At 31.8% G+C, this 27,597-nt stretch overlaps 4 protein-coding genes and 1 long non-coding RNA gene across 7 annotated transcripts; 4 read left to right on the top strand and 1 right to left on the bottom strand.

Moving 5' to 3' along the window:
• Positions 1–4,296: 4,296 nt before the first annotated feature.
• Positions 4,297–6,126, top strand: LOC108339663 (3-ketoacyl-CoA synthase 12). Its single transcript, XM_052878561.1, has 2 exons — positions 4,297–5,837; positions 5,906–6,126. The coding sequence occupies exon 1, from the start codon at positions 4,378–4,380 to the stop codon at positions 5,785–5,787; it is 1,410 nt and encodes a 469-aa protein (XP_052734521.1). The 5' UTR covers positions 4,297–4,377; the 3' UTR covers positions 5,788–5,837; positions 5,906–6,126.
• A 10,722-nt stretch (positions 6,127–16,848) lies between these two features.
• On the top strand, positions 16,849–20,527 carry LOC108339448 (phosphatidylinositol 4-phosphate 5-kinase 8-like). 3 transcript variants are annotated; one of them, XM_052878558.1, is made up of 2 exons: positions 16,849–17,604; positions 18,448–18,566. In XM_052878558.1, the coding sequence occupies exons 1-2, from the start codon at positions 16,998–17,000 to the stop codon at positions 18,564–18,566; spliced, it is 726 nt and encodes a 241-aa protein (XP_052734518.1). In that variant the 5' UTR covers positions 16,849–16,997. The 3 variants fall into 3 exon arrangements, with proteins under 3 accessions (XP_052734518.1, XP_052734520.1, XP_052734519.1); XM_052878560.1 differs by lacking the exon at positions 18,448–18,566 and adding an exon at positions 20,392–20,527 and having other exon boundaries at positions 16,852–17,604; XM_052878559.1 differs by having other exon boundaries at positions 16,852–17,604; positions 18,297–18,578.
• A 7-nt stretch (positions 20,528–20,534) lies between these two features.
• Positions 20,535–23,287, bottom strand: LOC128196817 (uncharacterized). The gene is made up of 4 exons (XR_008249213.1): positions 22,925–23,287; positions 22,070–22,139; positions 21,010–21,054; positions 20,535–20,675 (listed from the first exon to the last, which is right to left on the bottom strand). It is a non-coding gene; the product is annotated as an uncharacterized LOC128196817 (long non-coding RNA).
• Positions 23,288–24,173: 886 nt separating this feature from the next.
• On the top strand, positions 24,174–26,623 carry LOC128196735 (PKS-NRPS hybrid synthetase cheA-like). The gene is made up of 3 exons (XM_052878256.1): positions 24,174–25,860; positions 25,943–26,551; positions 26,602–26,623. Exons 1-3 carry the CDS (start codon positions 24,722–24,724, stop codon positions 26,621–26,623), a joined length of 1,770 nt encoding a protein of 589 aa, XP_052734216.1. The 5' UTR covers positions 24,174–24,721.
• LOC128196755 (uncharacterized) lies at positions 26,604–27,561 on the top strand. Its single transcript, XM_052878302.1, has 3 exons — positions 26,604–26,915; positions 26,985–27,176; positions 27,252–27,561. The coding sequence occupies exons 1-3, from the start codon at positions 26,646–26,648 to the stop codon at positions 27,414–27,416; spliced, it is 627 nt and encodes a 208-aa protein (XP_052734262.1). The 5' UTR covers positions 26,604–26,645; the 3' UTR covers positions 27,417–27,561.
• The last annotated feature ends 36 nt before the right edge of the window (positions 27,562–27,597 follow it).

Here is a 27,597-nt window from a genome sequence, read left to right as displayed (position 1 = left end):
GAGGTTGGTTGTGGTTGATTGCCTTGATAATCTCTCTAGATCATTTAACTTATGTGCCATAAGTGGTTTATTTAAATGAGTGGGTGCAGTACTGATAAGGAATCTAGTTAGTTTTAAATTCGGCCTTATTGAGATTAAAATAAGTGGTTTCAGAATTTATAACATTGTTGATTGAGTGATCTGTTGAGTCTTATCAGAGATACACAATTGTTAGGTACTGGGTTAGAGACAACGTTAAGTTTGTGGATTCATGTTAGGTTAGGATGTGGGAAGGTATTTTGAGGACAAGGTTTATATTCCTAAGATTTAGAGTTTATAAGTTAATTCTTGGAGAATGTTTTAACTTAGGCTAGTAATGGTTGCTAGGAAACTAATTACATGAAGGTTGAGATAATTTGGAGTATAATCTTGAAAGAAGTTTGATTATTCTAGTTTTGTTAAGTATTTCAGAAATGTTTATCAGGTGAAGAAAATAGTGGTTCAACATTTAGTGTGGGTTAAATAAAGGATGAGGATCAATATTTTACGGATATCTGACCAATGCAAGTGAATGATAGATATTATAGTCTAAGGGTATGATGCATGATCTTAAGTATGGAAGGGTTTCTATGGATGTTATAAAGCATACTCAATATAGGTATTATTTTTGGACAAGTTCTTGTTAAATGGGTATAGAAAAGAAAAACATAAAGGATGAATTGTTTAGTAATAGTGTTTTGGACTCCGTGTAATCATCAAAGTAATTATAAATTTTACGGAGAATAGAAGTAGAGGGTAAGGTGGAACAATCTAGTATAATTTTGGTAAACATAAGTGGCTTTTAGAGGTGTACGATTTCTAGGAGTAGAAATTGTGTTGAGAAAATATAATGGAAGGTTGTTACGGAAAAAGAATGATTCTTAGAGTTTTACAGGGTCATGAAAGTCTTAAATAGGGATCTATAAGGAGAATCACTTTCTGGTTATAGTAGGAATGAAAAGTTTTCTGGAATTTTGTGATTAATAGTTTATGAGTAATGAGTTCTTTTAAAACATTAATGGATTATTTTGAGACTAGTGGGGTATGTTTAATGGTGGTTTTGACGAGGCTAGAAGTGACAAGTAAGAATGTTTTGAAGGTTTATGATTTTAAATTTTTCGTGAGTACATTTCAATTTGAGATGCTAGAAATTTTATGCACAAAATAAGTAGAGTAAATGAGTTTACAAGGAAACTAGAAGATAAAGTGAAATAATCATAACTTTATTTTTTTATGTCGAATTTTCGAATTTTCGAGGACGAAAATTTTTGTTGTTGGGGAGAATGTAAGACCCATGAAAAAAAATATTTATAATAGTAAATTTTAGCATTTTATTAGTAATAATAATTTTAATGGATAGAAAAATATATATTTTGAATATAAAATTATAGTAATTTTAGAAGAAGAGGTTAAAATTTTTATAACTTATTTAGTATTTTTTTTAGAAAATCGAATAGTAAAAAAAGTGAATAGTAAATAGTAAAAAGTAAATAGTAAAAATAAATTTTCAACATTAAGATTCCTTAGCATGGAAGAAAGTAGTAGGTAGAAATTAGGATCAGATTTGGTGAGAAAATGATTGAAATATTATTTTTAAATAATATTAAAATAATAAATAATATTAAAATATTAATGAATAGTAAATTTTTTTTACCTATAAATAGCCATAGGAGGGAAGGGTATTTTGCACCAAGAGAAGAGGAATCAAGTGAGAGCTTGAGAAATAGAGAAGAAATAGTTAGGGAGAAATTTGTAGTTGCAAGAAGAGTAGAGGTTCTGAAGAGTTTTCGGGGAAACAAATTCGGAGCAGGAGATTAAGTCTGGAATAGAGGTAGGGGAGCTAATCTTTCTAAGCTTTTATATTATGATTTAGTACTGTTTTATTACTATTCATGTCTTGAAATTATGTATGAATATTGTTAATGCTTACTGTATGTTTATCTATATTGATATTCGGTGTAAATATTATATGCTGTTGTTTTGAATCTGTTAATAAGAAATTTGTTAAAAACTAGTTGAGGAACACTTTGGCTAAGGAAAGACTTGGTACTTAAGTTGTCCATTGTGACGCACCTCTCTTTCCTGGAAGTCTCCTCGACAAGTTTTTAACTTAAATCTTGTGTACAGATTATGTACTGTTAAATTATCATGTAATATATCTTGTTGAAATATATTCAGTTTGTATGATTTCTGAAATGATTGAAGTTTATTTGATTTGAATTTATGCATCTGAACATGTATGAGTATTATGGGGAAATGTCGTAAGGGTATAATATGAGTCGAGGAATGTGAGTATGGTATGAGTCTCGCGGAGAGATTCTGTAATGTCATGGTATGTGTATGAGGATTATGGGTAGATTTCGTAATGGTATAATATGAGTTAAGGAATGTGAGCATTGTATGAGTTTCGTGGAGAGATTCTGTAATGACATGGTATGTGTGTATATGTTGATGTTGAGGGTCATGAAGTTGGAGGTTATCCTGATACTCTAATAATCAATCAGTCTCAAGTAGAGAATGATGAATTATGTGGTGAGAGGGGCAGGAGGTCCTGGTCTATGTGCCGGTTTAGGACATAGTGAGGGGACTAACCTTGTGAATGGTATGGAGGGCAGAATGTCCTGGTCTATGTGCCGGTTTAGGACATAGTGAGGGGACTAACATTATGAATGGTATGGAGGGCAGAATGTCCTGGTCTATGTGCCGGTTTTGGACATAGTGAGGGAACTAATAATGACATCACAAGTGAAAAACCTTCCGTTGTATCGCTCATCAACATATCGTTGGGATAAGTGCCTATGGAATATCGTTGGGATAAGTGCCTATTGAATATCGTTGGGATAAGTGCCTATTGGGTATTGTGGAATGAGTGTCTATTGGGTATAGTGATGTTTATTGGGTATTTTGGTGTTTATTGGGTATTGTGGGACGAGTGTTCAATGAGTGTTTATTGGGTATTATGGAATGAGTGTCCATTGGGTATTTTGGTGTTTATTGGGTATTTTGGTGTTTATTGGGTATTGTGGGACGAGTGTTCAATAGGAATTGTGGTACGATGGTATGAGGGTGTCTGACATAATTATTATATGATGTTTGTATCGAAGTAATTATGCATGTCTTATAAATGATTTGTTGCATGTTAGCTCACCCTACTTGTTTGTGTTTTGTGTTTGGGTATGTGCGATGATCGTATAATTCGTTATACGGGAGCAGATGAAGGAATGTCGCCTCACATAGTGCCAAGGAAAGGGAGGAGTAGAAGAACTATAATTAGAATCTTTTTACATGTATAGACTTATATTAACTAGGAAATTTTAAAGGGTGAGATTACGGAATGTTACCATAAATGTAATGTTAATTATCAAGTGTGAAAATTTGGGATGTTACATTAATGTAAAAAGTTGGGTTGTTACATTAATGTGAGAATTTGGGATGTTACAAAAATAATCTATGATATAAAAGAAAATGCTGCATAAAATGAAACTCAACTTAAATATTTATAGTTTTCAATAAAATATATTAGTTTTTTAATTTTTCTGTTAATTGAATTACGTGACTTATAAATAACTGATATAATTGTTATCTCTCTTTATCTTCTTCTTGGATTGCCATCACATATAATTTTATTATTTAAAATTTTACAATCTTGTGAACTACTTGAAACTTAATTAACCTAAAATTAATAAATATACCATATATACTGTTTACACATAATTAATTTTGAAGTAAAACTATACATTCCAATGTTCCAATTTTAGAGAAGGGGCCAGTGGTTAACTCTTAAAAAGTTAGACATTCTCAGTAGGAAAGCAAATGCTCTGACTCGTTACAACAACAAAGGTTGACATTACAAAAATCTGTTTTTCTCATCACTCTTTCAAGACATCTATATATAATAAGTACGTCATATCATCACTTTTCTTTATCTGATTAAATACATATTCTCATACCTACTTATACAAATTTTCACATAGAAACTTAGACGGTGAACAAATTTCTCTTAAAATTATATAATAAATATACTTTCTTTCCTCCTAACTCCTACAAACATTCTCAGAGTGACTGAATTTTAAAACAGGAAATAATTCAAATACTATAATTAAAAAAAAAACATTTAGTTATTACTTAGAAGATTTAGAAATGATGTTTGTAAATATTAAGTGAGTTGTTGGGGGTTGAGACACTGACATGACATGGTGTCTTAGGTCTATCTTCACATGCCCATTGCCCAACTCATTCACCCACTCCAACCCTTCTTATAAAACATACACAGCCCTTCTAGTTTTTAATCCACCATAATTCTCTTCTTCACATCTCTTTCTCTCTCTAAAAAACAGTACAAAAAAGAAACACTCTCCCATGGAGTTGCTCTATCTACTGTACCTCGTCCCAACGTTGTACTCATGTTTACTCATCTGGAAAATGTTGGAGGAGAGACGCGACAGGGAGTGTTACATCTTGAACTACCAATGCTACAAGCCCCCCAACGACCGCATGCTGGGCACCGAATTCTGTGGGAAACTCATCAAACGCTCCGAAAACTTGGGTCCCAACGAGTACCGTTTTCTGTTGAAGGCCATCGTCAGCTCCGGCATCGGCGAACAGACTTACGCGCCAAGAAACATCTTCGAGGGTAGAGAGGCAACGCCCACATTGCACGACAGCATCGAAGAGATGGAAGAGTTCTTCAACGACGCCATCGCCAAGCTTCTGGAAAAATCCAAAGTCTCCCCCTCCGAGATCGACATCCTCGTCGTCAACATCTCCATGCTCTCCACTGTCCCCTCCCTCTCCTCGCGTATCATCAACCGCTACAAGCTCCGCCACGACGTCAAGGTCTACAACCTCACCGGCATGGGTTGCAGCGCCAGCCTGATCTCCATGGACATTGTGAAAAACATCTTCAAGACGCAGAGGAACAAGATGGCGTTGTTGATCACCTCGGAGTCCCTCAGCCCCAACTGGTACACCGGCAACGACAGATCCATGATCCTCGCCAACTGCCTGTTCCGCTCCGGCGGCTGCGCGATTCTCTTGACCAACAAACGGTCCTTGAAGAACAGAGCCATCCTGCGGTTGAAGTGCCTGGTGAGGACGCACCACGGTGCCAGAGAAGAGGCTTACAATTGTTGTGTTCAGCGGGAAGATGACCAGGGAAGGCTAGGGTTTCACCTTGAGAAGACGCTTCCCAAGGCTGCCACGCGAGCCTTCGTTGATAATCTTCGAGTCATGGCACCCAAAATATTACCTGTCCGTGAGTTGCTCAGGTTTCTGTTCATGTCGCTTATTAAAAAAGTCAACAAGAACAACACTCCGAAGTCTGCGATCACCGGAGCTACAAAATCTCCGTTGAACTTCAGAACTGGGGTGGATCACTTTTGCTTGCATACCGGAGGAAAAGCCGTGATCGAAGGCATTGGAATGAGCTTGGATCTGAACGAGTACGACCTGGAACCGGCGAGGATGACGCTGCACCGGTTCGGAAACACGTCGGCGGGTAGCTTGTGGTACGTGTTATCATACATGGAAGCGAAGAAGAGGTTGAAGAAGGGTGACACGGTGTTCATGATAAGCTTTGGAGCAGGCTTTAAATGCAACAGCTGTTTGTGGGAGGTGATGAAAGACCTGGGAGACCCAAATGTGTGGGACGATTGCATTGATGACTACCCACCAGAGACACTGGACAACCCCTTCATGAAGACCTATGGTTGGATCAACGAGGTTGAAGACCCCAACACTTACGAAAATATCCCTGATTTTCTCAAGTGATTACTGTTGCAAAAAGGGACCCTCTTCATTCTTTAGATCTCTCCTTACAGGTGCATTCATGTAATTGTGCATTCAATTTTTCTGTAAACTATACACTTACTATTATTGTTGAACCCAGGCCTCTAGGGTTCATTACCCAATAACGTGTGCTGCTTCTAACACCGTCAAGAAGTTAGCCACACTGTCAGAAGGGTACTATGCTTTTCTTTCTTTTTACTTTTACTTTCGTTTGCATTATTTGTTTCAAATCTGTTATAATAACCCGTTTCTTTTTTTCTTTCACAGAAAATCTAATAACTTTTCTTAGTTTTTGCTCAATTAGATTATGCGTTTTATCTACTTTGCATTATCATGTATTGTTCAGTTCTTCGAGTACATTCTTTCTTCCTGCCAAATATTGGTCAACTATGAATTAAATTCCAATTGAATATGTCACAAACATTCATTCATATGGCTTATAGTAACTTCACAGACGAATTTAATTGTACCAGCAGAGGGTTTAATAGCAGTGGTTGCAAGTAATTGAACGTAGAAAGAAAAAAAAAATGGATTTTGCTTCTTTTTTGTATACAGAAACCACAGAAAGTAAACGCACGAAAGGGACCAGGTAATGGTTGATGAGGGTGTTTGAGCTGTGGGGTCTTGTATTAATGGGGTCTCTCTTTCTTCTTTCTTCCTGTATATGCTGGTTAATGGATAAGACAAAATGACTATATTATAATAGCATAGTACAAAATCATGATCTTAAGTTACTTGAAAAAAACTACGTACAAATAAATATACTTTCAATTTTCTAAATAAATAAAATAATACTTATTATATCTATTACTATTGAAATTAATGTAGTATCGAACTATTTACATCCGTTGTGATTTAGACCCATATAATGCACAATTTTAGTGACAACCCATATAATAAACAGCTAACATATAGTACAATTTACTATAATATAAATTTAAACTATAACTCGTATAATATAATATAGCATATCATTTTAGTTGGGAGTGATTTAGTATAAATTACCACTGTTTTAACTAAATTTTGGAATTGATTTTGAGATGATAAATAATTTTTTTTCGAGATATTGTCAAAATTTATTATAACTTTGATAATAAATTCTTGATCAAATTGTTGTAAGTATAAGAAAGATTTAATTCTTTAAATTGGATATAGGGATAATATGTATATATTTATATATTTTTTTTCTCTAGTCTTTAATTTAAGTTCAGTCTTGCCTCTCTTTTTTCAATTATTTCTCATTTATTTGACTTTTTAATTTAATATTTACAAAATTTCAATTCTTCTCCATCTCTAAGATCCTAGTTCTTTTCTACCACTTGTTCGCTTCCTCCTGCGAATGATAGAGTATGATGGGTGTTGTGAGTGATGATAAAGAGTACGATGCGTTTTGAAATGTAGGGCATGAAGGTGTAGTTACTAGTATAAAATTAGGTTTTTAACTCTTAATACCTTTCGGTTTTGATGAAACTGTAGAAGCAGTGAAATTTTTTATAAATTTCGTGAACATGTAAATTTTGGTTTATTAAAGAACTAAAGTTATATGTTTTTTTTCCTCGGTTAAAAAACAACCAGCAGAGTCTAAAGATGTGTCAAATAATAATAAAAAATTAAAAAATAAATGTGTTTATGGCTTTAGTTCTCTATAATATTGGAATCATACGATCCTACACATTTCTTCTAAAGCTGACATTTCATCTGAAGCTGACATTTCATCTTACACATTTTGACCATGACTTATGGCTTCAGTCCTTTATAAAACCGGTGTGATAGGATCCTAAGGTTTCGAACCTGACACTAGGATTTTAAGTTGAACATTTTCTTAACAGGGCATGTGACTTTGATTTTTAACATAACCGGTGCCATAGGTCTTTCAAAACTGACCGTTGAATTCATCATTAATTGAGTTGCCTGAACAACATCTATTGCTTCGGTTCTGTTGAGAATCAGTAACACAAGTTCTTTATGCTTCAATTTTACTACCAAAAGTTTGAACCAAATTTCAAAATTATCACCAAAAATTTTTATTTTTTATTTTTTGATGACAGACAACAGTTGTTGGTAAAACTGAGAACATATAAGGTTTATTGATTCGATTATTAAAATAATCGAGACAATATGTTTTTAGACTTCGGTTATTCATTCATCCATTCTTTGCTTTCACCATTTGTCTTCTTTGTGACGGTGAACACGATTTTCTTTTTGTGTTTTTGTGCTTGCTTTGGTTCCTAAGACTAATATGTTATTTGTATTTCTGTCTAGTAGTGTATTTTTTGTGTTTAGGTAGTGTATTTTTGTGGTGAGATTTTGTATCGTTCTGAAACGTTGGTAGTTGCATCCTTCACCATTGTTGTCTGTCTTTTACGCACCTAGGTTCCTATTATTATGTTTAAAATTTACTTTTTTAATATGACCTTATAATTTTGTAGTATGTTCTTCATTTTTTATATGTTGGATATGTGATTAATTGTATGCTTAAATATATTGTTGTATTGACTTAGTTTTAGTTTTTCATTTGAGATTCAATGCAAAATATATTTACTATCTTCAAGTTTTTATTGTCAAAATTTATTATAACTTTGATAATAAATTTTTGATCAAATATTGTTGTAAGTATAATAAATATTTAATTCTTTAAATTGGATATAAGGATAAGATGTATATGTTTATGTGTACTTTTTTTTCTAGTCTTTAATTTAATTTCAGTTTGAAATTGCCTCACTTTTTTTTATTCTTTCTCATAGTGTTGTCAAAATGAATTGTAACTCGCGAGCCAACCCGACTCACCACAAGTTTGAGCTGAATTGAGTTTGAAAAAAATGTAATTTTTTTATGCGGGATATTTTTCAACTCGGCTCACTTAGAACCCGACTCATCCGGGTTGAACTCGTGGTAAGCCGAGTTGGCTCACCAACCCACCTAATTTATTTTTTTGTGTTTCGATATTATTAGTTAGCATTTTTTATTATATTGTAGATGGAGATAAAAAATATTTTTCAAGAGAGAAAAATATTATAGATTTATCTATTCAAAACTTTAATATTATAAATGGACACGTGATACAAAAAATTATCAATATTTTAAAAACTTATTTGTTCGTCTTTTGTGTTTGTTTTTGGATTAAACTAGCATTGTATGATTTTTTATTTATTTATTTTGAATTGTCTTTGAAGTTTAACATCATTTTAGAGTGAAATTTATTTAGATTTGAATTAAAAAAATTATAATTTTTTTATTTAAAAAAAAAACTTATAATTAAGTGAGTCAGTGAACCAACCCGTTTAACCTACCAACACATGGTGGGTTGAGCTATATTCGAATTTTTTTCAGCTCGCTAATAAGTTAGTCAAGTTGGGTTGACTTACTAAGTGACCAACTCGTGGTGGGTCGAGCTGAGTTACCCGTTTTGACAGCTCTACTTTCTCAAAGTGTTTTCCTTGTACTTTTCCAAGTTTTTCCTACACCTCCAAAATTACTAATTTACCTTTTTATTAAAATAAAAAAGATTGCACAGATGGGTTAACTGATCGAGGTTGTAGGTCGAACCGCATTGTCTCGGGCTAAAAGTCGAGCCAAGTAGTCTTGGATTGAAGGTCGAGCCAAGTAGTCTCGGGTTGAAGGGTGAGTTGTGTCAGCTCAAGTTGAAGGTCAAGCCGAATCAAATGTCGACCGAGTCCCGACCCAAATGTCAATCGAGTCAGCCTGGGTTGAAGGTCTATCGAGTTGGTGTTGGCTGCTGAATGTGGATCGAGTTGGCGTTTGTCGAAGGTGGACCAAGCTGTCTCATGTCGAAGGTGAACAAAGTCGATTTTGACCCGACCAAAGATCAATCGTGTTGACCTTGGTCGAAGTTCAAGTCAAGTTAATCCGACCAAAGATCGATCGAGTTTGCCCAGCCAAAGGTCAACTAAGTTGGCCTTAGCTAAAGATTGGTCGATCGACCCCGATCGAAGGTCAACACGAGTTGGCCTTGCGAAAGCTGAAGTTCAGGTCAAGTCGACCCTAATCAAAGACTAAATGTCAAACCAAGTTAGTTTTGACTAAAGTCAAACCGAACCAACTCTTTTTGAAAGTTGACTTAAATCGAGTCGAGTTGACCCGATTGAAAATCGAATTGAGTCAACCTATCTTATATTTAATGGACCTGATCGCTAAATATATTAGATAATCATAAATTTAATATAATTAACAAAGTGAATTTCATTTATATTTTAATTCAATTTTAATTAAATTGAGAAAAGAAATTCAAATTTAATTCTTGAATTAATATAAACATGACTTATACATCTAATCAATTTTATTAGATTAGATTGAATATTAAAAAATCCAATTTGTATCCCTTATGTTTTTCTCTAAAATATAAATTATTATTTTTAATTTTGTGTGACATATGAAGAGTTTAATTACTATTAACATTTATGTATATATAAATACATGTCATAAAATTTTTTTAAAAACATTATTTAAAAAAGTCATCACATTCTTTAAGTGAGAGAAAGCTACAATATGTATAAAAAGTGTGACATACTCTACATCAAATGCATTATAAATAATTATAAAGTAATTCAAAATATTAACAAGTAATGAAATTTTAATAATTTTTATTTTGTATATAATTATTTGAAAATGTATGAATATTGGAGTAAGTAAAATAATATTTAGATATTACTATTATATAATTACTAATTGGTCACAGAAGGAGTCATCAAAATATTATTTTATATTTAAAAACAGAGTTTCAATGTAGGAGAAAGAAAATTAAAACTCAACAATAATTATCCCATCTAAGTTTTCGGCTGATAGCTTAGCCAATAGGATCTTATACCAGACATGGAAACAACCCGGTTGTTGAAGCTCAATGTGGCCGAAGATATATAATGAAAACTTTATATTCCTGGAATTAAAAATTTTAAAATCTTATAATGTATGAAAGAAAAATTACATTTTGATAATTGGATTCTGTTTCATAATTTAGAAACTGTCTTAAAAAGCTTATCCTGAATTATAGCAGTTTTCAAACGTTTCTAAACTTTGTCTTTCATTATATTTGTCTTTTTTTTTAGTATTTGTCCTCAATAATATAAATGAAAATTGTGTGATAAAAGATATTTCAACATTCAAACCCATCTTTTACATTAACAAATAATATATACGTAATTAATAAAACATAATTAAAACACTTTAGTAATTATATTATTTATGGATTTTATGGATCTAGATTTGGATTCAGTGACCCATTTATTAGTAAAATAAGAATGTTTAATCATGTTTTAATAACAATTATAAAATACTTTGTGTGTCATAAGTATGAGTTAGTACTAATCACGTACCATGTAGATAGTACATAGTTAAGTACAAGTACATAAGACATATTGAGCTAGCTATGTAGTCTGGTTTGCATTGTCATATGATCGAGGAATTCTTGATCATATCAAGTAGTAAAACAGTTTTTTAAGAGTAAAGTGCATGAAAAAAATTTCTGAACAAAGAAAAAGTACTACTATCATCAACTAAAGGAATCAATCTTTAATAATAATAGTTTATATATATATATATATATATATATATATATATATATATATATATATATATATATATATATATATATATATATATATATATATATATCTTGGTAAATTTTTAAAACCATTTAGCAAATAAAAAATAAAAAGAAATGATGAAAAACACAGTTGTTGAGACCACATGGTTTATGAATTGCCTTTTATCCAGAAACACAATAAATTGGAATATAAAACATTCATATATGGAAAAACCAGGAGATGGGAGCCCATCTGTGGGGCTATTTCTGCAGCAAAAATTAACCTCAATAAATACACCTGTAATAATTTCTAGCACCATCCATCCCACTGTCATATTTCAAGCTCACAACTACAAGTGTTACGCTTTTAATTTTTTCAGAAACTTCATCAAACTTCTATATGCTGATCTAGACATACAGAGTCTCTTATATATGCATGCATCATATATATATTTTAAAAATATAGTAGTAGTTTTTAAGAAATGAAAGTTAAAGCAACATGTATAATTTGACAAGCTGAGCCAAAAAAATTCCTTAAAATGATGTGAAACTGATTAAAAGTAGTCTGCAAACGTATTAAAAAGTTGAATTTTTCTAATATAAGATGAATATAGGTCTGCTGCATACAAGAATGTTCTGGCGTTAAGGAAGAAATTGAACTCAAATTTAGGAAAGAAAGAAAAAGGTGTTGTGAAAAGTTAGGTGCATGTCTTTTGTGGTCCTTCTCAAAAGAAAAAAAAATCACGCTATGTATAGCAGAGGACAGCTAGCTAGATAGAATATATAAAATGGTAAGTTTTTTTGTGGTCCGGTTTATGCTCTCACGGCTTTCCTCTTTCAATAAAAGTCTCTTAAAATGCAGCAATACTGCTGAGATATCATAACATAACAAAGGCTAATTCAAAGTTGATAGATGTATCAAGATAAAGCTAATTTATAATATATAAATGGATACAAATTTTATTTTATAAGCTGGTTTTGTAAGGTTAAATTAGATTTAAAACTTATTTTTTAACATAATATCATAATTATGAGTAGAGTCTATCCTAACAAATTCTATTGGTATTTTGTTTCACCCATTATGGTCACTATCTAATCACCCATTATTTTACTCTTCTGTACCTCGACGTGAATGTGATGATATTTGTTATACCCGAGTGACCCAACAGAACAATAAATGTTTGTGTAGAGGGAACTTGTGTTGCCCAAAAACAACACAAGCGTGATGCTAATTAAGACTACTGGCACAAATGCTGAAAGATTCAAAGTGTGTACAAAAATTACAATGCAAATATCACTTTATAAAAGTAGGTTAAATTTAAAAATTATACAATTTCTATTAAAATTTTAAATCTCAATTCGATACCACACTGATTAAGAACGAACAATATATAATATAGAAAACTTAAAAATATATTAATTTTAAGTTTTAAACGAGATGGTAACTTTTGACTACATGGTCCATGGTTGAAGTAGTAGTTTTCTTTATTAAACTTCATATGATAAATATAATTGTGAATCTTAACATTTTAAATTAATAGACTGAAATACTTTAAAGTTTATTTATCATTTATTATCACATAAATAGTAAAACAATACGAAACATGAAAATCAAACTAAATTTACATCCAAAAGATATAAAACAAACTCTGGATAAAAACAATTACACCACTCAAAATACAAGAAGTTCATACTTTCATAATATATATTTTTTTGGTATAGCTTTAAAACACCATTTTTGATGGAAGGCGAAAAGGGAGAACTTTTGAGAAGATAATAATACATGACATGATTTGTGTGAAATAAATGCCACTTGTTGGTGATGAGGTCCAGAACACTACAGATGTCTGGTTCTTCTCTATGTGCTTTCAGATTGTGTGAATAAAATCAAATGATATTTATCACACAAAGTATAATCAATTGACACATGGGTTAGATTCATGACCTAATTCGCTAAAAATGTCATGTATATATAATTTAAACTTAAAAATTGATGTTGAAGCTTTTAATTAGTTGAACAATACGAGTAGGTTCTATCAATGTTACCAAAAGTATGATTCGATAAAATACTTTTGGATCCTATTAAACTCGTCAAGTTTAGATTTTTTTTTTTAACTAATATTATTGGTTTGTTTTAACTAATATTATTAACTTACCATATTGATCTAAATTCGTCTACTTAAATAATGTTACTCTTATAAAATTATAAAGTTTAATGAATCCAAAGAATCTTTTAAATTATAAGAATAATAATGTCCTATAAAATTGTTGTAATACTGGCATGTGTAGGTTGGAATGATCATTTAACTTTTTATCCTAACAATATAAAAAGTGATAATTTTAAAATTTAGAGAAACATAAAACAAATAGTTTTTTTTTATATAAGAATCAAAAATCAAATTTGATTTCTTTTGAAGAGTACAATAATTGTTAAGAATATTAAATATTGATTAAAAGGAGAAATATATTATTTAAATGCATGTGCATGGATTTAAAAGTTGTTTTGCAAGTTGAAGTGTAAGGTATCCGTTAAGCACATGCTAAAACATTTCATAACGTAAAGTCATTAACATCAATACACATCTTCATAACTCAAGAAAATGAAACGGAATGCGATCTTTCAAACACGGTCTTAGCAATTCAAGAGAAGGATGAAAATGACATTAAAATGTATTTATATCATTCAGATTTTTCGAATTTATATGGTTCGAGTTTATATGTTTTCCAAATTTTATTGCAATGTTCGTTTTTGTCACCACTTGTTTTCTTATCTGTTTAATCTAATGGGAAGATTACTAGTAGAAAATATTCTAATATTAAAATAAAATAAAAAATTGACTAGTTCAAAAATTAATGTAACAAATGTCATTTATCTATTTATCTCAAATTTATATTTAAAGATTTTGTAATGAACTTTGAATTATTGACTAGTACTAAACGTGTTTTGTCATAAACCAATCTCTATCAAACATAATTATTATCAAAGGATAACCATTCGAATTCCATGGTACAATGGTTGGTTTAGTGATAATCTTCATGACATTTCTGACTGTGTAAACTGTTCGATTCTAAATTAATCAAAATGTCATAAGTAGAACAACCATTTTAGCTTAACTCATAACACTAATATAAAAACATCATATAACGTCGGTCATTTTTGGTCTCTAATGTCGAATTCGAGGTTGGCGTCATATCGGGAGACGTTAAATTAACGTTGAACATAGAACAATCCGACGTTCACAGAACTTTGTCAATATTCGACGTTAACCAATTTTTTTTTGTTTTTTTTAATTAATTGTGATCTTTTTTACAACTCTACTATACTTAAAAAGTAGAAAAACAACACATTTCAGTTTTTGGTATTTTATAAAGCATGAACTATGAACGTGTAGTGGTATCAACAACAAACAACCATAACAAAAAACAAACAAGTTCAATCAAACAAGAACAAACAAGTTCAACAAAAAAAAACAACAAACAATTTCAACAAACAATTTCAACAAATAAGTTCTTCAAAACGAAAACGAAATCTAATCTTCAAAACGTGGGTTCGTCGAAATAAAGTATTACCACCAGTGAGAGAGAAAGCAGAATGCGCCTATAAATGACAAAATCACAAAAATTGAGCAGAGAAGAGGTACTGCGCGTTAAGATAAAGCGAATGAATTTTCAATCTTCCGCTCAAATTTTGATTGAAGTCACTCACCTTCTAACATTCGACGTTTTATATCCTTTTTACGTATAATATTAGTATTTGTTTACAAAAATATTATAGGTCATTTTTAAGGTTGGATATTAAGTGGTTGAACGTTGAATGCGCGACAATATACTTTATTTTTCACTAGTATAAGTAAATTTTCGAATTAAAATAATTACCAATGTTCCACCGTATTAAATATTTCTATAATATACGTAAATAAATGTTCGAATCTTAGTGAGAGAGATATCAACATAATATCTGTCACCGTTCAAAATTCGATTGTCTTTAGAGAAAAATAAATGTCAGAATATAAAAAATAAATAAATCAAGAGAAGAATATATTAGTTTTACTCAATTTCATACATTTTAAGAGTTATATATAATTTAAAGTAATTTTTATTTATATGGATATAAATTAACCATTCTTTATACCCCATACAAATAAGTTTGATGATGATTATTACCCTTCCGAAAGAAAAAAAAAAACAAATAGTGTTTCTGAAAGTAAAAAACAGTGACTTATACCTCGTAAATCGATTTCAAAGTCATGGTCTTTCTTTTACTTTTAAAACAAGAAAAATAATTGTTTAACACTATTAGAAAAAAAAATCATTTTACAACCCTATATACTCCCTTTATAGTAATATAATATTATTACAATTTTAAATAAAAATATAAAGATAATTATATATTATTATTTAAAATTGTCATGTATTTTATTTTGGATATATTTTATTTAAAGTTGTCAATATATCATCACTAACAAGTTAATATCTCATATCAATAACTTTTATGACTAAGATGTGACTAATATAACATCTCTATTTCTTTCAACTATCAATATAAATACTTTTTTCATTTAATTTATTTTAGAGTAATATAACATACTCTTTACAACATAACAGGAATAATAAAATTAATACTCTTTCTTTTATCTATAAAAGTTATACAAATCTTCAACAAAATATTTGGATGTTAAAATCGTATAAAAGTTTATTGAGAGAACAAGATATATAAAATATATTTAAAGTTTAAAAAATATTTAAAATTATATATTAAAAAAATTGGAGGGGGAGGGGCTTGTTTATGTTTCTTTTAAGAATGATAATGTTTTCAAATAATAGTATAATGTTTCTTTATATTTTCACCTTATCAAATTAGTACAGAAGCAAAAACCAATACTAGAAGAGAAAAATATACCAAGAGAAAAAGTAAATTTTACATGTTATAATAAATTAATAAGTTACAATTTTATAATAAAAATAATAGTTATTATGATTGATAAAAGAAAAATTATCAAGAGCAACATTTACATTTATTATGACGGGTAAAAAGTAATGTGATAATAAATATAAAAGAAAAACTTATTTATAACCTGAGAAATCTACTTATTTTATAACAAGTGAGAAAATTGTAATTATGTTCCAAACTTATTTTGAGAAGTTTGGAAAGATATAATAAGTGTTTATCAAGACTATTAATTTATTAATTCCTAATTTCACATTTATTTTAGTTCATTCCATACATCTTTTTGTTTATCTTCACAAACACTCTTGCAAGTCGTTGCCTCTACCGTCGATGTCATTACCTCTCCATGTCGTAGTCTCTCCCACATGCAGTTGATCAAAGACACTCTCATGTCCCATCTAGGACTAGGCTTAATTCAACAAATTATACTAAAAAGTACTGTATTATACTAAAAAAAACTAAACTGTTTTTTTTTTACTAAAAACTAATTAAACTATTCTATAATTCAGATAAAAGAAATTGAATTTTACACCATTAACTCTCAACCACATTTTTTTTCCCTAGTTGAGAATTTCACCCGAAATTAAAAAATCTCGAAGCCAGGGTTCGAGAAGATTGAGAGAAATGCGAAGAGAATTCCATGGTTCCTTCGCGAAGATGTATTAGGAGGCTCGATTCAAACTTCTCCCTCGCTTCCGTTTCCTCATGTTGCTCCCCCTTCCTTCCCTCTACTTTCTCTTTTCAAACCCTAGCCATTTGGATTTCTTCTCCGTCATCGCATGCTCAACAGTACTATTGATTTCCCTCAATCTGGCACTGTTGCTCTTCACTCGATTGTTCCCCGCCAAATTTTCATCATCTTCTTCTTCCTCCTTCTTTTCTACTCACCCTGTGGTGTGGTCCATTGGGTCGAACCCTAAGCAAGTGAAGAGCACAAGTTGGAGATGTTGGGTTCAAGTTTACAGCAATGGGGATGTGTACGAGGGTGAATTCCAAAAGGGAAAGTGTTGGGGAAATGGGGTTTATCACTGTCACATGAGTGGGAGGTATGAGGGGGATTGGGTTGATGGGAAGTATGATGGGTATGGTGTGGAGACATGGGCAAGGGGGAGCAGGCATAGAGGGCAGTATAGGGAAGGTTTGAGGCATGAAATGGGGATCTATAGGTTCTACTGTGGTGATGTATATGGTGGTGAGTGGTCTAATGGGCAGTGTCATGGGTTTGGAGTCCACACTTGCTATGATGGGTGCCGCCGCTATGTTGGGGGATCAAATGGGGTGTCAAACATGGACATGGACAGTAACATTTCAGGTTTGTTTTTGCTTTTCAATTTACAATTTGTACAAATGCTTTGGTTATCTTGTTGGAACTTGTTGAACATTATTTCCAAAACCATGATTTGTCGGGGAACTTCTATCTTATCTGATTCAAGCCTATTTTATTTTCTTTTGATGAAAACGTCGGAACTCATAATGCCAAAGTTTTGTTGCTCTAGCTAACACGAATGATTTTCTATCGTCTTTACTTTTACACTGTAGTTCAATCAATTTTTTTCTATAGAAGTCAAATGGGTTGTTTTATTTTTTCACTAACCACGATTCAACCATTTAATCAATTATTGATGATTAAAGCACAGCCTGCATGTGTAGTAGATCAAAGTTTTTTGGGTCACTTTTCTTGTGGACAATTACCTGCTTATTGATGATCTCCTTGAAGATTATGAATTTGCTACCTGTGTCCTTGCTGATGTTAATTAGTCAAGTATATTATGTCTCAACCAATTTTACGTCCTGCTATAATATACTTGAGAAATTATGTGGAATACTGGCTCTGTTACTATGTAACAGTGTAATTGCGTTTGAAATATTTGTCAGCTACTATATCTAACTTCTTTAACCTTCCAACATTAATAATTGAAACTCACTATTGAATTTGATCCACGTTTCCAGACTGTATAATTTTCGTATTCTTAACCACTTCTCATTTTTTAACATGAATCAAAGAACAATCTCAGTGGAAGGTGCTACAAGGCTGTGATTGTCATTAATGGAATCTTTAGTTCACTGCATATATTGAATGCATCACAATAGAACAATTGTTATGGGAAGGCTTGGAAATGTGTCTTTACACTCTGTCATTTTATGTGTACTGTAGAAATGGGGACAAATACACTGAATATTTTGCCGACAAGATGCATGGTCACTATTCCGAATTTAAAAATTGTCTATTTCAAAAGTAATTATTTAGAGTTGAGAATTTTACATAGTTTATAAATTGGCAGTATTTTAACGAACATAAACAATTTCTTAAACATCTTAATATTGTATCAAAATAACAATTTACAATCATTTTTAAAAGTCATTATATTGGATGCCCTTTATATAGGATTGTCTCCTATATAATTAGTTAGTTAGAAAGAACAAATAAATCAGAGAACTTAAAATATATAAAAACAACTAAAACTTAAAGATGAAAAATAATCACTTTTGACTGTTATTTGAAAGAGAGTTGAGAAAAAAAAAAGTAAAGTTAAATGTTTGGGTTAAACACATCCAGTAAGGTTTTCGATTATATTTTAGTTTAAAAAATTAAATACTAAAAATATATTTATATAATATGAATTTAGTAATAATTCTATGTTAATTTTAAAATCTAATAAATAGTAAATTGAGTAAATTTTATGAGTAATAATTTTAATAAAAAATATATTTAAAATATTTATTTACTTTCAATTGTTTTAGAAAAAAATTATTGAGTATTATGGGTATAGAAAAATTAAGAATAATTTCTTTGACTTGTTGATTAGTTATTATGGTGTGCTTTAAATATTATATGAGAAATATAAAACAAAGAGTAATGATCATCTTTATAAAAAGAAAATATTAAATTATTTAATAATAAATTATAAATAAATTTGAAACCTAACATTGATACTGTATTGAGGATTATCTATATAATAATATTTTGACAACATTTTTTTGACAACATTTTAACATCATCTACGTGTCATTCACAGTACTTTTTCTTTTCTTTTCTTGACACCATATTTATGAATTTGGAAATTTCCACTTTTACGAGAATTTGTGAATAACAGTAGGAGTATTCGTGCGATCGTCTGCATCAGTCTAATACTTATTACTGTCGTTTTTCCAACTACGCCAAAAAATACCAAATAAAATAGAAAATCTCCAAAAGCTAAAAACATATACATTTTCAAACAAACAAACAATCTTTTACGCTAGAACTACATTATCCTTGATTCTCCATCAAAGTTGGAGATATGTAGGGGTTACTCCTTGTTAAGTTCACTTCCCAAAAATCCAAACTTATTCCAAATCATTTTCCAAACAATTTCTTAAATAAACATTCCTAAAGAACTACATAATCCTGATTTCTCATATTGAATGAGAATACGTAGAGCAAGGTCAATCCTTGTTGGGCAAGAAAACACTAAAAAATATATTTTGTTTCTTTAGAGTGTCATTTTCGAGAATAATTAAACATTTTGAAAATCACGTCACATTCGTGTATTTAATTAACGGTACTACCTTCAGGCAGGCGTTGTAGGATGCTAATACCTTCTCTACGCGTAACCGACTCCCGAACCTAAAATCTTGTTTTGTAGACCGTGTCTTCCTTTGTGGTTTTTTCATAGTTTTTCATAATAAACTATAGTAGCGACTCCAAAATCTCTTTTTCAAACTCGTCTTTTTTTTGGTTCGTCGTCCCATCACCGTTCCGATTGTGAGACAAGATAAATTTCAGACCAAACAAAAATTGTAATGTAATATTAGTTCTTATCATTAGATTTTAAGAATTATTAAATTTGAAGTTACTCACTAACTTAACTTTGTGTAGAACTGTCAAGTCAGCCCCATTAACAAGATTTGGCCCTAGCCCATGTGGGTTGGGGCCAAAAAAGCACACAGGGCCAAAAAAAATCTTTTATTGAAAAAGCCCCCAGGGCTAAAAGCCCCCAAAGCCCTATGGATCAGGGCCAACCCATGGGTATTCTTTTTACAAAAATTTATGTACAAAAATATAAAATCATCATATCAAATTATACCAACCAGATCACTCACACAAGGCATTATGCAGGCACCAGAGAATAAAAAATCTAGTCAAATCAATCCTGCATTCTTTCTTGGTACATGGATATCAGGTTCTTGGTACATGGATATCAGAGAGCAGCCAGTTAGTACCAGGAGAAAAACATCACCATGTTTCATCCATCAATTACTACTAAGATAAAAATAAACAATGTTCCATTTGTCAGATTCAGTACAAGACAACACCAGAGTCATTGCTCATTGACATCCAGAGATGTTTTTTCTCCGCAAGCTTTATCAACACAACATAAGTATATTAAATAGATCCAAATCCTGTTATTAAATATGAACCAACTAAGTTTAAAGGTCACAAAATCACTATTAAAATCATTATAGCTAACAACATAAAGCATAATATGAAAAGACAACAACATATTAAAATCATGATATTAAAATTATTTATCCATATATGAAAAGACAACAACATAAAGCATAATACCTAATATGAAAATTCAAACAAAAAAAGAATGTTATCTTAATAAGAAAAAAAGAATATCCCACCCATTCAATACTCAGAATGCAGGCTGTAGGAGTTCAATAAAACAAAAAAAAACAAAAAATAAAACAAAAGGCAGATAAAACAAAATGGATCATTAGTAACATTTACCCGTTATGTTTTTATCCCGTGGAGTATCAATCAAAAGTGCAATACCTGTTAATAGAACAAGCAGTGTATTGGTTGTCCACGTTTAAAACTTATAGGCTGCCTATAAGCTAAACAAGATACGAATCCGGATCATATAAGAACAAATTACTGCTATAAATTAAGCAATAAAGCTTCTTTCTCATCTTTTTATAAACAAAAAGATAGTGATTAATTTAAAGAGGTGCAGGGTTTGATATCAGAAGCAAAGCTTAAGAGATAACATTTTCCGGTGACAAATGTGGAAAGAAAATAAAATAAGGATCATGATTTCATAATGTTCAATATTTTCAAACAACCTGATGAAAATATTGAATAACAATTTGACAAAAGAGACAGTAACTCGATAAGCTTCACTTGCTCCCACCCAAATATTCTTTCAAGCGAAAGCCATAACATAATATCATAAAGCAACATACTTCTTTTGCTTTCAAGATCTCCATGAACGGATGCTTTGACACAAGGTACATCTACACGGAAAAACTAAGAAATCACATAAAAGGTGAAAGGGAAAAAGAGAATTTTCACTAGCTCTACGCTTTGCTATTGGTCTTTGGAGATGGAGGGTTTATAGAAAAGAAAGAAACTTATTTAAAAGAATGATAAGTCAAAATTTATCCCCACTTGCCGAGGTTTAACTAGTACAATATTGTGAAAAAGGAAATGAATTAGTTCCCAATAATTTAAGAAAAGTTAGAGATAATGAAAATAGAAAATGTTTTAAAAGACTACAAAATATTGAAATGAATAATGAAATAGTAAAGAGTAATTAGTATTTTGGTTCTATATTGAAGGCAAAAATTCCACAGTTCTTGCAATATTCCTAAGATGCATCAATACCATTCAAGGAGCAATTTGGTTTTAAAATAACACAACATATACATGTAATGTAGTAACTTCTTTCTCAATGATTAATCTCAACTACTACTAAAGACATTAAAAATCTAAAATAGACATGATACCATCTCCAGACATTTTCATTAAAGTCACCTGTATAGCACTACTAATGTACAGATTGAAGTACCTATGCTGAAGTAATTATAGTACATGCCTTCATAACTTGCAACCGGTAGTGCTTCCTTAATTTCAAAGCTCTGCACACAAAAAATTGCGTATTACAATTCCCCAACAACAGCAATTGAGAAAAAAAGTTACAAAAAAAGTGGGAAAAGTTGCATGTTGAAGCAAATATTTTGCAGTCTTATCCAACTTTATAGTAAAAACAACCCTATGTGATATTTTTAAGAATTATACTTTTGGGTGTATTTTTAAGGGATAAGCAAACATGATGAGAGCGTTATGTATGTTCTTGGTATTAAGGAAGCTGCGAAGAAGAAGGTACAGTTTGGTTCTTCCAAAGATGGTTTTCAATTTGAAGTTCTAGAATTTGTTAAAGCATGTTCCGTTTTCAGATCCAATTTCTTTTGGATTATAATTAGATTTTTAAAAGTGTTTCTAAATTAGAAGGAGATAAATTGAGTCAACTCATCATACCCACTCTCCCATGAACTCACTCAACATTGAAGAACTATAAATACTTACAATTAGTAACATTACAAATAAATCAATCAAGAAAAAAGAAAAAAAAATCCGGAGAGACTTTGATAAGGGGGCAAGAATAAAACCCCACATGTTTAAGTAATCAGAAAAAATGCATTGCTTTTAGATATAGAAAAGGTTGAAAAGTAATGGAGAGATGATTAACCCAGATTGAAAGGTTGAAAAGTAATGGAGAGATGATTAACCCAGATTGAGAAATGTAGAGAATAAGTTTATGATAGATGAAAGATGTGTGCATTTGGGAACCCGAGTAAACTGTTCTCAGAACATCACGGTTAAACTAAAAACACGAGAAGAAGTATTTGAAAGAAAACCTAACCTCGTTCACGATTCTTCTTTCAACCACTCGATCGTTGATATCGTCGCCGCCTATACCACCGTGCGTTGCCGTCAAGTGCTGTGTTGCCGCCGCCTGTACTGCTATGCGCTGTCGTCTCAGTAGATTGTTGTGGAGCTCTTAAAGGTAAACGTTTGTCAAGAAAACAGGATGTCCAGGGTCAACAGAGAAAAATGGGGTTTTGGGACTAGGGGCTAACCCGGCCCTAATTTAATCCCAACCCATTTTCTGGGGTTTTGGGGGCTAGGGGCTCTGGAAAAAGCCCCCTCAAAGGTGGGTCAAACAAAATGGGCCTCAGTGTAGAAAAGGCCAGGGTTGGCCTTGGGGCTTTGAAAAAATTTGACAGCTCTAACTTGGGAGTTGCTCCCTCCACCCCCACACATCTCATCCTCCACCTCCCCTTTACTTTTTTGCCCCTTCCTCCATCTTTCCTTTACTATTTTGCCCCTCAGTAAAATTTTATTTTTAAAATTATTATTTTTTAATTTTATTCATTTATAACATATTTCACTGATAACCTACGTAGTTCCTTGTATGAGTAAAATATTTTTCTGCAAAGTTTGGTGATCGTGAAAAGAATTATCAAGCAATCTTCCTCTTGTTCTCGGTGCAGTACGTGGTACAGTGCGTTTGTGGTGTAGTGTCCTTGTCGTGGTTCCTCTCCAGGTACGTAGTCATAATCCTTCCTATAATCCTAAACCCTAAACCCTTCCCATACTTCCAATAATCCTTTTAATATCGAAGCCTATAATCGTTGCATGAGCCGCAAAACGCAGTAAAATAAAATCGAAACATAAAAGGAAACTGCCTCTGGACGGATGACATCCTTCAACGGATGTCAACATCCGTTTAAGGCGAAACGGATGTCGACATCCGTTTTGCCTTAAACGGATGTTGACATCCGTTGAAGGATGTCATCCGTCCAGAGGCAGTTTCGTTTTACGTTTCGTTTTTATTTTATTTGTTTATTTTATTTACAGTAATTTATATTTAAATTTATAATTTTAAATGTTATATATGGTTAGTTTTTAAACCTAATAATTTTGTTAAAATATGAATTTGTTATAGATGATTTTTGTATCTTTAATTCTTTAATAATTTGATAATTATATAAAAAATTATTTATTACTCTATTTATATCAAATATATAATTTAATTATATTAATATTTTTATATTTGTTTGATTAATTATTAATTATGTTAATAAAGGTCATTATAATTTTGTAGGTGATTATTATTTAAAATGGATGAATATCTTCATATGGATTCTCAGATTGGTTGTAGTTTGAAATCTGATTTGTCTTCATCAATTAGCAAAGTTGTAGAGAGAGATTTAACAAATAGATTTAGGTTTAATAGCCAATTTAGTCCCCACTTTGATTGAAAAATCTCAATTTAGTCCCTCGTTATAAAAGTGTTTTGCATTAGTCCTAACTTTTAAAATAGTGGGTCAGATTGGTCCCTTTCGTTAAATATAAGTTAACGAAATTAATGGATGATGATGTGACACAGCTTAAAGCTGATGTGTTAGATTGGTCCCTCGTTAGCTTTAAGTTGTGTCACATCATCATCCATTAATTTTGTTAACTTATATTTAACAGAAAGGACCAATCTGACCCACTATTTTAAAAGTTAGGACTAATTCAAAACACTTTTATAACGAGGGACTAAATTGAGATTTTTCAACCAAAGTGAGGACTAAATTGGCTATTAAACCATAGATTTACAACAAATGAAATATTTCATTCACGGGACCACTTAATTCAATGGGTAAGAGGGATGGCTTTTGATTTAGGATTTGTTGTGGTAATAGTAAGATCTGACATAGCTACTGGTGTACGGGGAAGAAAAACGTATGTCAAGCTTGGATGTGAAAGAGGAGGAAAATATAGGAAATACAAAGCTGATGCAGTGGCTAGTGTATACGGCACTCGTAAATGTGAATGTCCGTTTAGATTAAAGGGTAAACCATGTTCAAATGGGGCCGGATGGGTGTTGAAGGTGATGTGTGGACATCACAACCATGAGTTGGCTGAAACTTTAGTGGGTCACCCTTACGCTGGCAGGTTAAATACGAGTGAGAAGTCATTACTGGTTGATATGACAAAGAGTAAAGTTACACCTGCAAATATTTTATTAACACTCAAACAAAATAATGATCGAAATGTGACAACGATTAAACAAATCTACAACGCAAGGCATGCGTATAAACGATCATTAAGAGGGTCCAGAACTGAACTACAACAACTTATGATGTTGTTGGATCGGGATAAGTACATTCACTGGAGTAGGTGTGTTGATGATTCAAAGGTTGTTACTGACTTGTTTTGGACACATCCTGATGCGGTGAAATTGTTAAACTCATTTAATGTTGTATTTATGATGGATTCCACATATAAAACAAATAGATATAGACTTCCGTTGCTTGAGATTGTGGGTATGACGTCTACAGGGTTAACCTTCTCAGCAGCATTTGCTTTCTTGTCTACTGAAAGGCAGAGTAATTTCACATGGGCTTTGGAAAAGCTGAAAGGTTTATTTTTAACATCTGAGGGTGGTCCTAAAGTTATTGTGACTGACCGAGACTTGGCTTTGATGAATGCCATATCAAGTGTATTCCCTGAGTCATATCAGATGTTATGTCGGTTCCACATCCTTAAAAATGTTAAAGCTAAATGCAAAATGTTAGTTCATTCTACTGAGGTTTGGGAAGTGTTGATGGATGCATGGGAAAATGTGATGGATTGTGCTGATGAAAGCTTGTTTGCTGAGTATGTGAATGGTTTTGAATACGCAAGCAGATCATGGCCTTTGTTCTTTGAATATGTTAATCAGAATTGGATTATTCCGTACAGCACATACTTTGTAAAGTTCTGGACGAACAAAGTAATGCATTTAGGGAACACAACCACAAATAGGTATGTTGTAATGTTATTTTATTTATTTGTTTTGTAGATAAATATTTATTTGTACTTGTTGAAGTTTTTTTTTTTGTTTCAGGGCTGAATCTGCTCATTGGAGCCTGAAGAAAGTTCTGGCCAATAGTATGAGTGATTTGTGTTATTGTTGGGATAGTATTCATAACGTCATTATCTTACAACACAACAAGATTAAGGCGTCATTTGAAAGTAGTTTGTTGCTCAGGAGTGACTATTTTAAAGGCTACATATATAGAGAACTTATTGGGCGTGTGTCTCGATATGCATTGGATCTCATTGCTAAGGAATTGAAAATAGTGCACCAGATAGGATTGGACTCCTCAAAGTGTGGATGCGTATTGAGACGTACATTTGGTGTCCCATGTGCATGTGAATTAGCACGATATGATCCTAGGATGATCCCATTAGGTGAATTTCATATCATGTGGCGAAGATTGCATTTCTCAAATGTTGAATTAAATGAAACTAAGCCTCAGTTATCCATTAAAGATGAGTTGAAACAAGTAGAAGAACGATTCAATGAGGTTGACATTGGCGGTAAAGTCACCATCAAGCAGAAGTTACTTGAGATTGTTTGTCCTACATTGACATCAATGGTCCCTCCATTACATAAAGTCAAGACAAAGGGTGCACAAAAAAGTAAAGTTAAACGAAGTGAAAGGTCTACTACGCGGGATCCATCATATTTTAAGTATGTGGACGCCTTTCATTCAACCATAGAATCTTCATCTGTGAGAAGTAAATTACAATCAAAGCCAAAAGCAATGAAGAAAAGGAGAGTTCCAATGATAGACCAGTTTCATTCTACTACTCACCCCTTCATTGTGGACGTTGTTGATGTTGTGGCTGATGGTCACTGTGGGTATAGATGCATTGCTGCGTTGTTGGGACTCGGAGAAGATTCATGGCCCGTTGTGAGGAATGAGTTGTACAAAGAACTCAGTGCTTGGCGTGATGAATATGCAAGCCTAGTAGGAGGCTATGATAGACTAGAAGAACTGAGGTCCTCTTTGTTGGTGCAGTCACTGTCCGCGGTAAGTGTTTCCCGTTTTATGTAGTTTCTTTATTACATGGTTTTTTCTAACAACTTTTATTCATAACAGGCTAACACGAGCAAGTGGATGACATTACCAGACATTGGTTATGCAATTGCTAACCGATATAACGTTATCTTAGTGTGTTTGTCATACTCTCAAAATTATACTATCTTTCCACTACGTTCCACACCACCTTCTGATATCACTCAACATCGCTTAATTTGTATAGGACATGTTCATAGATGTCATTTTGTGCAGGTAAGTCCATTTTGTTATGAATTTATTTTAAAATTACTTATCACTCAATTATATTTTGTTATTTGTATAATGTAGGTTAAGCTACAAGAAGGTTGTCCGTTGCCCACGGTGAATATCATGTCCTCAACCCACTGTTATCCTGAGGCACGAGCATGGTCATCTATTTATACTAGTAGGATGCACGCATTTGAACAGTTGATGGACATAACAACATCTTATGTTGACTTAGGTGATTCATGATATTTATATTATGTATGAAGATATGTAGAAATACACTATTATATTTTGTTATTTAAGTACTTATTGTCAGTATTCATGACAATTATATTTTTATTATTCGTGATATTTATGTAGTATTTATTTATATATGATCATATTTATATTACTTGTTGTTAATTAAGTTCTTATTTTTATCCACTTA

Source organism: Vigna angularis, chromosome 5 (assembly GCF_016808095.1).
Source record: "Vigna angularis cultivar LongXiaoDou No.4 chromosome 5, ASM1680809v1, whole genome shotgun sequence".
Taxonomy (NCBI): Eukaryota; Viridiplantae; Streptophyta; class Magnoliopsida; order Fabales; family Fabaceae; genus Vigna; species Vigna angularis.
This window is presented reverse-complemented; position numbering and strand designations above follow the sequence as displayed.

Excerpts from the sequence above, each read along its gene's own strand:
- LOC108339663 (XM_052878561.1), top strand. The coding sequence starts at position 4,378 with ATGGAGTTGCTCTATCTACTGTACCTCGTCCCAACGTTGTACTCATGT.
- LOC128196735 (XM_052878256.1), top strand. The coding sequence starts at position 24,722 with ATGGCTTTTGATTTAGGATTTGTTGTGGTAATAGTAAGATCTGACATA. Across the intron at positions 25,861-25,942 it reads GGGAACACAACCACAAATAG|GGCTGAATCTGCTCATTGGA; the intron begins GTATGTTGTAAT and ends TTTTTGTTTCAG. Across the intron at positions 26,552-26,601 it reads CGAAGTGAAAGGTCTACTAC|AATCTTCATCTGTGAGAAGT; the intron begins GCGGGATCCATC and ends ATTCAACCATAG.
- LOC108339448 (XM_052878558.1), top strand. The coding sequence starts at position 16,998 with ATGTTGCTCCCCCTTCCTTCCCTCTACTTTCTCTTTTCAAACCCTAGC. Across the intron at positions 17,605-18,447 it reads CATGGACAGTAACATTTCAG|AAATGGGGACAAATACACTG; the intron begins GTTTGTTTTTGC and ends TGTGTACTGTAG.
- LOC128196755 (XM_052878302.1), top strand. The coding sequence starts at position 26,646 with ATGAAGAAAAGGAGAGTTCCAATGATAGACCAGTTTCATTCTACTACT. Across the intron at positions 26,916-26,984 it reads TGGTGCAGTCACTGTCCGCG|GCTAACACGAGCAAGTGGAT; the intron begins GTAAGTGTTTCC and ends TATTCATAACAG. Across the intron at positions 27,177-27,251 it reads ATAGATGTCATTTTGTGCAG|GTTAAGCTACAAGAAGGTTG; the intron begins GTAAGTCCATTT and ends TGTATAATGTAG.